This window comes from Convolutriloba macropyga, chromosome 15, assembly GCF_964194025.1.
Source record: "Convolutriloba macropyga chromosome 15, txConMacr16.3, whole genome shotgun sequence".
Taxonomy (NCBI): Eukaryota; Metazoa; Xenacoelomorpha; order Acoela; family Convolutidae; genus Convolutriloba; species Convolutriloba macropyga.
This window is the reverse complement of record NC_134482.1, coordinates 44,602,942-44,616,520: the sequence shown is the minus strand read 5'-3', so window position 1 is coordinate 44,616,520 and position 13,579 is coordinate 44,602,942. Positions and strand designations below refer to the sequence as shown.

The window sequence follows — 13,579 nt, the reverse complement described above, 5'->3', positions numbered from 1 at the left end:
TTTGAATCCAGTAAAAGTGTTGCATTTGCAAATCTTTTGCAGGTTGGCATCGAGCTACGTTTTGGAGGCTGGCAACGGGTTGGCAACGTTTCTTTACAAAGCCACATTTTATTTGCAGTAAAGTTTCATCCGGTAGCAAAAAATAGTTTTCAAACAAATTGCTTTGATGTACAAACCAGCTGGGGCCTGGGATCTAGCATTAGGGCGAGGAGGACGGGTTCGTGGGGGTGAAGAGCTAGGGGATCGATCTTGGAGGGCTGGACGAGAGGGGGGGGGGTTCAAATAGCCAGGTGGAGGATGTTGGACGGGGGTAAAGAACCGTTTTTGAGGACGAACCATTTTTGAGGACGAAAATTTAAGGGTCAGACGAAAAATTGCATACGACCACAGGACTAATATAATTGCTAAAGGCTTCGTTTGAGAGCTATTAATTACCCAAATGGGATCTAAATAATTAGTCATATATTATATCTGCTCAAATCGCACAATCACCAGTTCCAAGTGTAAAAAAAACAGACATTGAATGAAAATTTTGATCTAACCTTCCGAAAATAAGCTCATTGGCACAGATGAGCGATTCAGCGTCCATATCTCCCACAAACGTAATTTCCCGGCGATATTTGACGCAATGAAACTAGTATTTAGGCTAAGATCTAAACCAAGGAATATAATGTTTGACGCGAGATAAGAGATCTGATTATGACGCGGAATAAACTACCACGCACACCTGTTTACAGAGTAAAAGCGGTTGAGTTGGCTTTCCATTGGGAATTAAATTCCCCTTTGGTCAAAGAGTGCCCTGGTGTTTTGATCACGATTTTACACTCAAAAACACAGCCGCCTGGCAATACAATGGAAAGCGAGGCATTTCAAATGAAGTTTCCAACTCAACCAAAATGTGCAAGTTCACACAAAAGCTTCGGGTACTTGTTCTTAAAAGTGCGTAAGAAATATACCTCAAAATCTTGGCGATTTCGCTGAAACCCACGCGAGGGTTTATAGTACACAATAATTGTGGTTCGAATACGGGCCTGTGAACGAGTAATCGAATGGCTAGTAAACCGAGAAAAGATTATTTTATTAAACCGAAACATGATTCTTGTCAATAATAGCTTATGATTGGGTTCTAATGAAAAATTTGTTCATAATATTTGGTTTATCAGTGACTTGTATTTTTCTTAATTGTCAGTTTTTTTCGCCTTTGCGAACAATTTATAATTTTTTATTATAAAACTTGCGTTATCTTTTAGGAAAAGCTTCAAACTACTTTGTCTGATTTACAGTACTTAGATTTCGACCAAATACCTTTCTATTTTCTGTCGCTTTACAATACAATACAATCTACGATACCTACCAGAGCTGTAATTAAAGTACCCACACGGAAATACTTCCCACGCAAGATACATGTGCAACTCGAAACCTGGGCAGGTACCATTTTCAACTACAAAGAACGGATAGGATAACATGCGAACTTATTTAACTAAAAGTTAAGAATAGAAAAGTTTAAAGCATGATTGAAGCCTTTTGCCCAATGTCGTAGAACGCTACAGATACGTCGACCAGATTTCAGAATCCCCTATTCGTTTGTACAAAACAATACCTGTTGACTCAGCTGTTTAGAATTCTACCACCACTGAGCTTCAAATCTGCAGTTACAAGAACCTAGATCGCCCTTGATTTTGGTGACAAAACATTAATCTCGAGGCCTTGGTCGGGATTATTTGAAACTCAGAAAACGTGCAAGATGATTTTGGTATAATGCCGGATAAACTCGAAAAAATTTCCAAAAAGTTCCACCACCAAAAGGAGGCCCGGATGAGCGTGTTCGCACGATGTTTCAAACCCTCTAATCAAAAAATTCTGAAATCAAGAAAACGCCTTCTTCGGCATTTAACTTTGAAACTTGATAAAATTTTCAAACGGACAAAATTTAGTAAAAAAATCAAGTAAGAAAAATTACCTTCAGCGGTAATTTCTACTTGAAAATTTCTACTAAGAATATTTTTACTTTAAAAAATCCAATATCTGAATATTCTACAGTACCATTTTACAAAAAAGCTGCGTATGAGAATAAAAGGACATAGGAAAATTTGAAACTTATTGTTTCTGTGAAAATTCAATTAAAAAGAACACTAATAACAACAGGGGATTCAAGTAAAACAACTGTTGAACAAAATTTTCTTCGATAAAAAATTCTGCATACAAAAATATCTCTTCTCATAAGTGTCATTATTTGTTCATATGAAGAGTTTGCAAAACAGAATTGCATATTTTAAAAATTTACTTCAAATGAAGACGACGGAAGTTACATAAATGGTAATGGCATTCAAGGGTTGAAATATGAAGGTGCTGATGCTCCGATATAAAAGTATTAGTTAATTAAAACTTCCTCTTAAACACATCTGGTCGCACAGGCATCAGATGATGAAACACTTCACAGAAACAATGGAAAAAAAACAACATAGGAAACTTTGGATCAGCTAATTTTGGTCGAAAACATTTGACTGCCGAATAATTATAACCAAAAGTGCAAATTTCAAATTAAACCTTTGACGCTTTAAGAATTATTTCCCTCCCAAATAAGTGGTCCTTTTTCCACACTTCAATACGAGTCTTTGGGCACAAATGGGCCTCAGAATAAAATGCTGAATAAAATGAACAACTTTTAATAAACCTTAACAAATTGAAAAAATTACCAAAATAAATTTCTGAAGTGCTTTAAACGATATGTAAATCCATATCTGCATCATACAAATAAAGAATACCTCAAAATCGTTCCTACCGTTTGCATAAATTCATGCATAAGCCTAAAATCGAGAAAACAAATGGCAATTTTATTTATAAATACTATTCGTTTTATTTAAGCTGCAGAAATTGTTTTTTCATAAATTGTTAAAACGAATAACATTACGCAAAATTATCAAAAAAACCGACAGAATTTTGACTTCCTGTTAGTTTTCAAAACTTTCGAGCAGTTTCTGTGGCAGTTTGTATGACGCCAATTTTATGAACAAAAACTAAATTATCCCATAAGCAGACAAAACAAACAGCTGGACAAAACGGTTCAGCAATCTTTTATCTTCATTGAAAAACGGAACAATATGGCGATCAATCAAAATTTATTCTGCAAAATAGAACCAAAATTGCTGCAACAGTGAACATAAATGAAAGTTAGCCCAATGTTCACAAAACTTGAAACCACAATTTCTCGAAAAAAAAATCAACAACCGTATGCTACGCTCAATGAGCTTTCTAATGAAACTATACAACATTCATAAAACAGATCGACAAGATTGACAACATATCAAATATAGAAAAATAACGGCAGAACAAACACCCAGCTAAGTATATAGCTCTTCCAATTATTGGGTCGGAAAAACAAAGTTCACTTTCGAGCGTTTGCTGATCAAGCACGGGCACAAAGCTATTGCAATCATTACACTAAAGGGAACAAAAAGGACGTCTAGAGAACTGAGTAAACTAGGCCAACAATCAGCCACAAATTACAGAAAACATTAATGGCCAATCAGCATAAGAAAACTGTTGACTTCAGAAAAATTTGGAAATCTTTAAGTTATGTATTTCTAGTAGAATGTTGGGGGTATTAGCAGGCGAAACTACCGTAAAAATTGAACCATAGTGGATTTGAACTAGCAATTGTTACTTGCAAGCCTAGTGTGCTAACAATTACCCCAACTGGTCTTAAGCTCTCGAACTTAAATATCTTTTATAATCCGTTTTCTCGTTCTTTCTTGCTCTTCAAGAGTTCATTTCTCTAGTCAAGTATATTTTGAACAAGTTGAGCTTCTTGTCAAGCTTATCTTTAGGCAAAATCTACATTAGATTGTTCTCCCTCAACCTTCTGACATCCAAAAAAAGGACCCAATATTTTCGGAAAAAAGCCTGGATAGACCTCCTTGACCTCCATTGGAATAGAAAAGACAATTAATGAAAACAGATAAATGGACTATATTGTTTTCCGGAATTCTAAAGGTAAGATTCGGAATGTTAGATGCCACATAAACGAAAGGGTTCTAGAAGAGCTCTCTTGAAATTATATCAGATAAAAAGTTCAAAAGCTCTATTCCACCTGAAAAAAGCGCACTCAATCTGTGGCACCGGTTAGAAGCACTTTACTGATCTTAATTTCTTTTTTTAATCGGCATTTTTTTTAGTGATTTGTGATGAAAATTTCTAGGGCGAAGTAGTTCAAACACTTGATTGCTCTAAAAGCGATTGACCCGATTGATCTAAAAGCTGACTCAAAAGAGTAGCAAATGACGTCACACACATTAATTCAACTGAACGGAAGTTAAAGTCACTGTAATAGAAGACGTCAGATGGTTGCAAGCATCATCGATGGGGACGAAGAACTTAAAAAAAACATAGCAGGACATGTCTTGAATCCAAAGAACTGAAATAACTAATGAACTGAATAAAAATTTACAGCAATACCAAACTAAAGCAGGCAAAAAACCATGACCCAAAAAGCTCAAAAAATCTAGAAACATCAGAAAATTTGGTTTTCAAAGATCCATTGTTTTGCGATGAATGATAATATTAACGACCGTAAGCATCCCTAGAATGAATACACGACACAACAATCTAACGGGAAACAATCTCACATAAAGCAAAAAGAGGCAAAACTACGTAGATTGAAAGAAATCAAAAATTACTGAAAAGCACTGGAGTTAAAGTAAAAAAAAAACAAATACATTCCAGAATCCTTGACCACAACATACCACAAAAATTGAAGTCAAGATAGACGAAATCACTTGAACAATTCGAGAACAATCGATATCTCAGTCAATAAAAATGATAGCTAACAATTGAAGAAAATATGAGAATTGAAGAAAAATATGAGAATGACTTCAATGCCAATGAAAATTGCATTTTTGAGAGTGAGCGATACGACCACAAGACCAACAAAAAATGTTAAAAAAAGACTAATTTCAATTTATAAAGGTGTCAAAACGAAAAAAAAACCAATTCCTATGAAACTCAACCCCCTAATTAGATGTACTGTTTCCTCATTACCAACCAATGAACCTGGTCAAAAATGCGACTGATTAAAAATACAACAAAAATACAACCAAATTTCTCTTAAACTAAAAAACTGGCTTAAAGTTTCTGGAAAATAACAGTGAAAAGCTCACCAAAAGCGTTAGCAAGGCACTGAAAAAATCTTCATCAGCAATCAATGAGAACTGTCGGTATAGAGAATAAGTGATAAGAAAGCAAAGATGAAAACAAATGAAAAACTCATAAAATCACATTTTTTTTAAAGCAAACAACGTAAATTTTGTAGATAGCTACGATACGAACAAATAGCTATGACTTGAAACAACTAACTCCATTGATTTAGGCATCCTTTGCAACTGTTGAGACCTGTCAATGAAGAAACTAAGCGAATGAAATGAGGTAAGACAACAAACTGCCAATAAAGACCAACAGAACTAAAAAAAATCGACAACATCTCTTTCGAGAACCTATGAGACCTGTCCCTAAAGCGATTAAAAGACAAACATAAAAAACTAAAAAGAAATCATTAAAAATGTTTCAGAGCAAATAGTCAAATTCATGAAAACCTTTAGCTATCGACTCAACATTAGGTCCATTTAGCTCTGAGTAGCAAATAACAATACCTGTCATGCTCAATTATATGCTCAATTTGACACAGGAACCCAGCTGTAACCTCGAGAAAGATTTTAAATACAACTTGATTTAAAAAATCAAAATAAAACATTCAAAAAATCTTAAAAACAAGGAAAAATCATGGCGATATGTTAGTTTTTTTACTGCTTAAAAAATGAAACCTAATTCTGTGCTATCAAATTATAGAGAACAAGTAACCATCAGACTGAGAACACAAGAAAACTGGTTGGAAATGTAAGAAGGACTTGCAAAAACGAAACAATAAATTGGAAAATATGCAAAATAATTTTTCAAATGAGTTCTTTAAAATGATGTTCTCAAAACCATTAATATGCTTCTAAAATCTACCGATTAACCCACTCGCAAGATTTGTAAATCAATGGCCCCTTAAAGTCAAAGAACCTCAATAATCCAATACTTGAGGACAAAATGTCAAATGGTGACACGAAAAAACGATCAGACGCAAAGACGGTAAAAAACCAACCGGACTAATATAACTGCTAAAAACTTTGTTTCAAAGCAATTAAAGATGGTGCAGCATTTCTGAAATTACAATATTGGTTGATAAGCATGAACTAGAAACTGAAGGTTTCAATGTGTGCCCAGCGATAAGCATCTCCGGAACCAACCTACTAGACGGAATGAATAAATATCATTTTTTCAAAAGAAAAAATGCCAGACTACCAGAGCTGCAAAAGAAATACGAAACACTATAAACCTTTCAATGATTAAATTTATAAACTTTACACTTAAAAATAGGAGGATTTTCACAAGAGCTAATCTAAGAAACTAAGCAGTATGCCTGTGGAAAAAGCAAACGTTTTTTGTCGAATTTCCAAGGCAGCAATGTTTTTAACTGATACAAAAATTACTCTTATCAGAAACACATCTCGGCCATTCTAGAATATTCAACATAGTCACTAAAAATAGGCGCAGTTGCAGAGGACGTTCCGGTATTTTCTGAACGTAAGCCCTATGAGCAGTTCAGAACTTCATTTTAAGTGCCGGGGATTAAGTATCACTGTAAAAATGCAACAAAATTGGATCCCAACCTATATCTTAACAAGGCAGATATTAGAACTACTGGTCTTCAGCCCCCGATCCTGGAAATCTTTCCATAAACCTTACTCTTGTTGTTTCTTGTTCCCTCAAGGCTTCATCTCTTTACGTTTCTCGCCCAGCTTACCTTATACACAAGATTTCACTTTGAACATTCTAGAGACGAGATAGATAGATTACTCGCATGCCTGAAAAGAAGCATCTCTCACCGGTCTAGGGAATGCACTCTGGAAAACTTGAGCATGTTGAGAGGAGAGTTGGCCTGGGAGACACTTTGGGTTCTCGGGTGAATTCCCGGCTGCTCATGCATCGGACGGCTATGCACTGGAGCAGGAACTGTTTCCTTCTCCCACCGCCCCAAGTAGAAAATTACCATTTACCATTACCAATTTACTTTTGTAGACGCTTTAATTAATTACCTTGATGTAAAAATAACAGATTTCTGTCTTATTAATATATACTTCCGGGCTTTATAGTATATACTGGTATATATGTTGTGTATATATGCTGTTTAATATGATGTGTATATATATATATATACTCTCATAATTCGAGTCTTTTTGATATAAGATCTTTAAAACAATACGTCTGCAAGCCAATGGCCACTCACTATTAAGATATGTGAACAACTATTACTAAAAGATTCGCATCAAGTTAGTCATTAGATCAATTATCATTTAAACAAATGGAAACTAAGATGGGATCGATGGAGATTATCATTGGATCAATTCCTTGGATCAATTTTATCATTGGATCAATGATCATTGGATCAATTTAATCATTGGATCAATGATCATTTAAAATGGAAACTGATATGGGATTAACGGAGAGGTGGAAACAGATTCCTGGAAGAGGGCTACTGCTATTGTGGCTAGCCGTGTCAATCCCACTGCAAGTAACAGCACTTCCAGCTCCTACGGTTGAGCTCCTCATTAGCCTGTAACTCCGAGATAAAGAAGGTAGGAATCGCAAATTCTCACTTGTCAATATTTGATATAAAATGATACATTTTTAGTTGATTCGTTGGTGAACGATCCAAGTTTTCATTGAAAGTCCCCCTCTATTGATATAAAAAACGTAGATAACTGAATAACACTTCTGACATTTAGACATCGGTGCAAAACTTATTTCTAAAAAAAATTAAATACCAAAACGTAACTCAATTTATCAGTAACTCCTATCTTTTTGGCCTCCAGAAATATATTATAAATGCGTTGTTTGCCGTTGCAGCTGGAAAAATGTATATAGTTTTTGAGGACGAGACAAAAAGAGTGAAGAGCGCTTCAAAGTATCAGATTTCTTTAGTCCAAAGTTTTCCGTTTCTAGTTCATTTAGAGTAGTTGCAAATAATCAAAGCAGAAAAATGCAACTATAGAACTTAATATACTCTAATATATTTGAGTTCTGCGCTACAAACGATTTTAATTACATTATTTTTGCACAATGCAGCTTTGAATTGTGAAATGGCATGATAGAGAAGTTTCTTTTCGTAAAACCAGTTCCAACCTAATGCCCTGATAAAAGAACAAAAAAACATAGCTGGATGCATACAAAATGGTCCGATAAAACATGCGGAACGAAATCTAGGCCTATCCTCGGTTCTTATTTAACTTTAAAACGAGAAAAACGCTGTAAAAATAATCTGAAATTTTTTTCTGCCAATAATGACGAATAAGCATCTGAAAATCAATAGAGGGAATAGTAATCGATCTTTCTCAAAACTAAAACCAAAAACGATATTAAAAAATGAAAGCTCAGCGAAAGCATCAAAAAGACATTTTTTTGCTTTTCTTTTAGTTCAAAAAGTTGTGCCTATGATCGAATACGAAGATTCAGCCTAACAATTTGTATAGTTAGTTACACAATAAAAAGTTCCTTTTTGATTCGAGAAAAAAAATCGAAAAAATGCTAAACTAGACATTTTGCATTTTACCTCAAAAATGTTGGTAATCAATATTTGGGCAATAAATCTAAGGAATCCCATATTTATGCAGGCAAATTAGGAAACCTATTTTGGATACTATCTATGAAAAATTTAATGTCATAAAAAAACAATTTTCAAATTTTCTGAAAACAGGGCATATTAAAAAAATTTCTGCTGATATCTTTAAGCTAGCACAAACTTGGAATTTTTGCACTGGAAATGCATTTTTTGAAATAAGATTAAGCATAAAACTATGAAAATTGCATAAAGGATTATTTTTACAATCCCCTTTCCTTTCAAAATCTAACTTATCTCGGGGACTACGGTGACCCCCTCCCCAATTCTCGCCAATTATAAAAACTATTTTAAATTATCCACTTTTAGAGTAAGACAGGGTGGGACGAATGTTGCGTTTTGAGATACCTGTGAACAAACTCAGTTGAGCACGAATTCGTTGGAAAATGATAAAAAACAATTTGTTTTTTTCACATTGACTATCTGATGGCTTGAACGCACAAATAACAAACAGATAATGGCCGTTCCAAAAACTGAGGATTTCAATAGAAGTAACATACATTGGTTAAAAAAGTCACTTCGTTATAACAAAAAATCAAAGCTAGTTGCGGATGTTTTAACACAAAGACAAGAGCAACACTAACTTCAAACTTCAAGCAGTCATGACGGCCTACATTCCCCATAAAATCTGTTCACAGTGCAATATTTCCAGAAACATGAGCTGAAATTTTTTCTCCCGAGTTCTCCCGAGCACCTTGGCTTAACCGGATTCTCTCAACATCCTACGAAGAGAAGGGTCTCAACAAAACTGACATGAAAAACAAAAAAAACACAAGATTTTCCAAAAACTCCAGGATTTTAAGACACATCCGTATTCAATACGGACACAACTATTTCAATCGAAAATGAACGACAATTCGACAAAAACACACTGCTCTTTTATCTTTTATCACAGCTCGTTTCAATTCGAAAGTTTTGCCATCTCATAGCTTTCCAACAATTCGTTAACGATGACTTCACTACCATTACTTAAACTATAACAAATTTAAAATGACATCTTTTAATTGTTCTAAATTATTTTCCTCTTTTATTCTTGACAACCATTCCCGTTCAAGAATTTCCTCAAGAATTAATTAAGATCCGATTTGGAAAAAAATCCTCACGAACCATCTTAGCTCGATTAGTATTTCTATGTAATTATCCTTCAAGTGTAATTTGTATTGTGAGGGCCTTATGCAATTATTCTTATTTATCTATAGTTATTTATCTAGAGTATAAAATGAAAAAAAATAATTTTACAATAGTAATTACTCAAGAAGGGACAAGTCAGAAAGCCAACAGCACCATGAAAACACAGTATGCTATCAAGAAGGAAGTTACGCATATTAAATGTATATGGTCTACTCAAAAGCAACACAGTTTTGTATAAACATGATTGTTATTTGGGGTCTTCGACATCTTACAAGAGACAAAATGGCAAAAAACGATGATTTAACAATTTAGGCATAGTTTACCTTCTAGATGCTCTAAATTTAAATGAACTTTGCAAAATATTTCTACGATCTAATAATGGATGCTTTGAATTACCTAGGAAAAAACTAAACCACAACTCCAGCAGAGTCCTTCGTATTAAAAATACGGGCATCTTAACACACTTCCAGGTTTATAAAAGTTTAATAATGCATGTCGGTGCAACATCATTTTTGCTACAACATTGCATCGACTAGCAGAACATTTTTCTTCAGAACAATAGAGAGGTTCTATAGACACATAATTGATGTGTATCTTCTTATTTGTTTAGTTAATTCTTAAACTTAAATACTTTGTCTGATACTTGTGAAACTTCATCTCTTAGAATTTGACAAAATACAAAAGTCATCCACAAAAAAAGTTATTTTTGAATACTCCGCGACTGATGGCAAATCATTGATGGACACTAGATACAGCAGCTGACAACGAATAGAACTCTACGGAAGACCACATGGAAATTATTGCTCAGTACTTTTACAATCAGCTGCTCCTACAAACTGAGTTCGTTCTGTTTGGTACAATCTCATAAGCATATGACATGGACCTCTCACACCATATCGTTCAAGCTTAGTTAATGAAAGGTCATGATTTAAAGTATCGAACACTTTGAGAGGAACCAGGAGAGCGTAATAATAATAATAATTATTAATATTATTATTAATATCATTTGCGGCGTTATGATTCCTTCCTTCCCTTCTCGCGGCTGCGGCCATTCCCTGTTCGCTTTTGTCTCCTCCAAGTTCTTCTCCAACAGGTAACGAGTCATAACTAATATAGGTCTTATTAGACGCCATCGAAATATTAAGAAATTGTAACGATTCAACAAAAGACAACTGATTAACTAATTCTAATCGGTTGCTCAATTTTGTAACAATCCTTCAAATAGTTTTAAAATTGTGCAAATTATTTTTTAATTGAACAACTAGCATCAAAAAACCTTATTGAATATAAATAGTATAAAATAAAGCATGAGAATGAAAAATTTGCCTCAAATTCTGTGGCAATAAAATCCTATTAAAACTTATTTCGCAATAAAACCCTATTAACTGAGAACTTAATTGTGTCAAATCAAGTCACTCGTCAAGAACAATTTCTCACTTTCAAGTTATTAAAATAGAAAACCCGACAATGCTCAATGCCCGACCAGAATTTACCTGCCTCGATTGGAATGTAAAATTAAACAGGAATGTAGCCAAAAACAGGGAAAAGTTCACATAAATAACAAATAACTGGCTACATAACTTGAGAACAGGTTCAAATCAACCGTCTATTAAGTCTTAAACATGGTAGACAAATTTAATTTAGAGTAATACGAGAATACTTCACTAGAACCTAACAATATAGTCTACATAAAAGTACGATTGGCAAACAATGTAAAGAGATAGATTGTAGTCCAACTTCACTTTTTATGAATTTGATCAAACAATTACTATATCTAGTAAACATATCTCTATTCGAATGATATTGAGTACTGTAATGGAATTCAATCAACCGCTCAAGTTTGACTCAGGTCTGAACTTTATAATGATAAATATAAATATTATAAATACTAGTACTAACTAGGTTGCAAAAATAACAACTGGTTGATACAGTTCTCTAGACGAAGAAAATAAAAAGGAGGTTGTTTAGATGAAATTTAACATAATGAAAATGCCAAGAAGCAAGTTTAACTAATCATGATAGCAAAGAATTACTAAATAACCAACAAACAGTGATCGTTCAGATTAAAAAAAAACATTTCTAGATACATTCACTCATCTTAAACCAACTAATTATAAGTAGCTAGTTAGTTATCATGTACTGCTTTCATAACCAAATGATAAAGCTGACTGGTTAAATATTTCTGAAATCTGCTAAATTGCAAAATGACAGTCGAGTTTGAAACTGTTTCCAAAATTAAGATAACTCGAATTAAAAGGCCATTGACTTCAGCTAAGTTGTAATATGTACAATGGTGAATAAATGTTAATAAATATGTCACTTTGAAAGACGCTTCGACTTTTTGAAACTCTCAATTGCAATAATCTGAACCAGTTGGCGATACACATAAACAGACATAAAAACATGTAACAACAAAGGTCTATATATTAGATTTGGGATTATCACGATACGTCATTTTTTGGAGTGAAATATTACATGGAAGACGCCACAGTTATTAGACACAAATGTTGTGGGTATTACAGGAACACGGCTTATTTAGGTAAACTAAGGCATTTTTGTTATCTCTCGATTTTGCACTGGATAAAATTGGGAAGCGCAAAACAGGGGGGGGGGGGGAGGTAGGGACCGTCTTTTCCCTTCTTAAGGAGTGAACAAGAAATTAGGATTTCATCACAAATGCGTATGGAAGCGCTACTACACTGGACTGGCTAAGCCCGGTCACAATTATCTGGGCGGGTGCTAGGTCAGTAGATCGAAAGACAATAGATCGAAAACTAAAAACTGGGACAACTAATATAATTTAGCAAATTGTGTATTTTATATTATCACATTTGATTAAGTTAACATTTATGTGATCAATACTGCTATGCTTTTCAGTGAGCACTTTAAAAATTCTAAAACTAAGTTTAAGTGAACACCATATCGTTCAAGCTTAGTTAATGAAAGGTCATGATTTAAAGTATCGAACACTTTGAGAGGAACCAGGAGAGCGTAATAATAATAATAATTATTAATATTATTATTAATATCATTTGCGGCGTTATGATTCCTTCCTTCCCTTCTCGCGGCTGCGGCCATTCCCTGTTCGCTTTTGTCTCCTCCAAGTTCTTCTCCAACAGGTAACGAGTCATAACTAATATAGGTCTTATTAGACGCCATCGAAATATTAAGAAATTGTAACGATTCAACAAAAGACAACTGATTAACTAATTCTAATCGGTTGCTCAATTTTGTAACAATCCTTCAAATAGTTTTAAAATTGTGCAAATTATTTTTTAATTGAACAACTAGCATCAAAAAACCTTATTGAATATAAATAGTATAAAATAAAGCATGAGAATGAAAAATTTGCCTCAAATTCTGTGGCAATAAAATCCTATTAAAACTTATTTCGCAATAAAACCCTATTAACTGAGAACTTAATTGTGTCAAATCAAGTCACTCGTCAAGAACAATTTCTCACTTTCAAGTTATTAAAATAGAAAACCCGACAATGCTCAATGCCCGACCAGAATTTACCTGCCTCGATTGGAATGTAAAATTAAACAGGAATGTAGCCAAAAACAGGGAAAAGTTCACATAAATAACAAATAACTGGCTACATAACTTGAGAACAGGTTCAAATCAACCGTCTATTAAGTCTTAAACATGGTAGACAAATTTAATTTAGAGTAATACGAGAATACTTCACTAGAACCTAACAATATAGTCTACATAAAAGTACGATTGGCAAAC

At 33.9% G+C, this 13,579-nt stretch overlaps 1 protein-coding gene across 1 annotated transcript in view; it reads right to left on the bottom strand.

Moving 5' to 3' along the window:
• LOC142354308 (uncharacterized) overlaps nucleotides 1-11,638 on the bottom strand; it is a 63,206-nt gene extending 51,568 nt beyond the window's left edge. The window contains exons 1-3 of the mRNA XM_075406572.1: nucleotides 10,879-11,638; nucleotides 7,565-7,653; nucleotides 6,924-7,043 (exon numbers count right to left, since the gene is read on the bottom strand). Of these exons, the coding sequence (XP_075262687.1) occupies nucleotides 6,924-7,043; nucleotides 7,565-7,653; nucleotides 10,879-10,977 (308 nt within the window). The 5' untranslated portion in view covers nucleotides 10,978-11,638. The remainder of the gene's footprint in view (nucleotides 1-6,923; nucleotides 7,044-7,564; nucleotides 7,654-10,878) is intronic.
• Nucleotides 11,639-13,579: the final 1,941 nt, after the last annotated feature.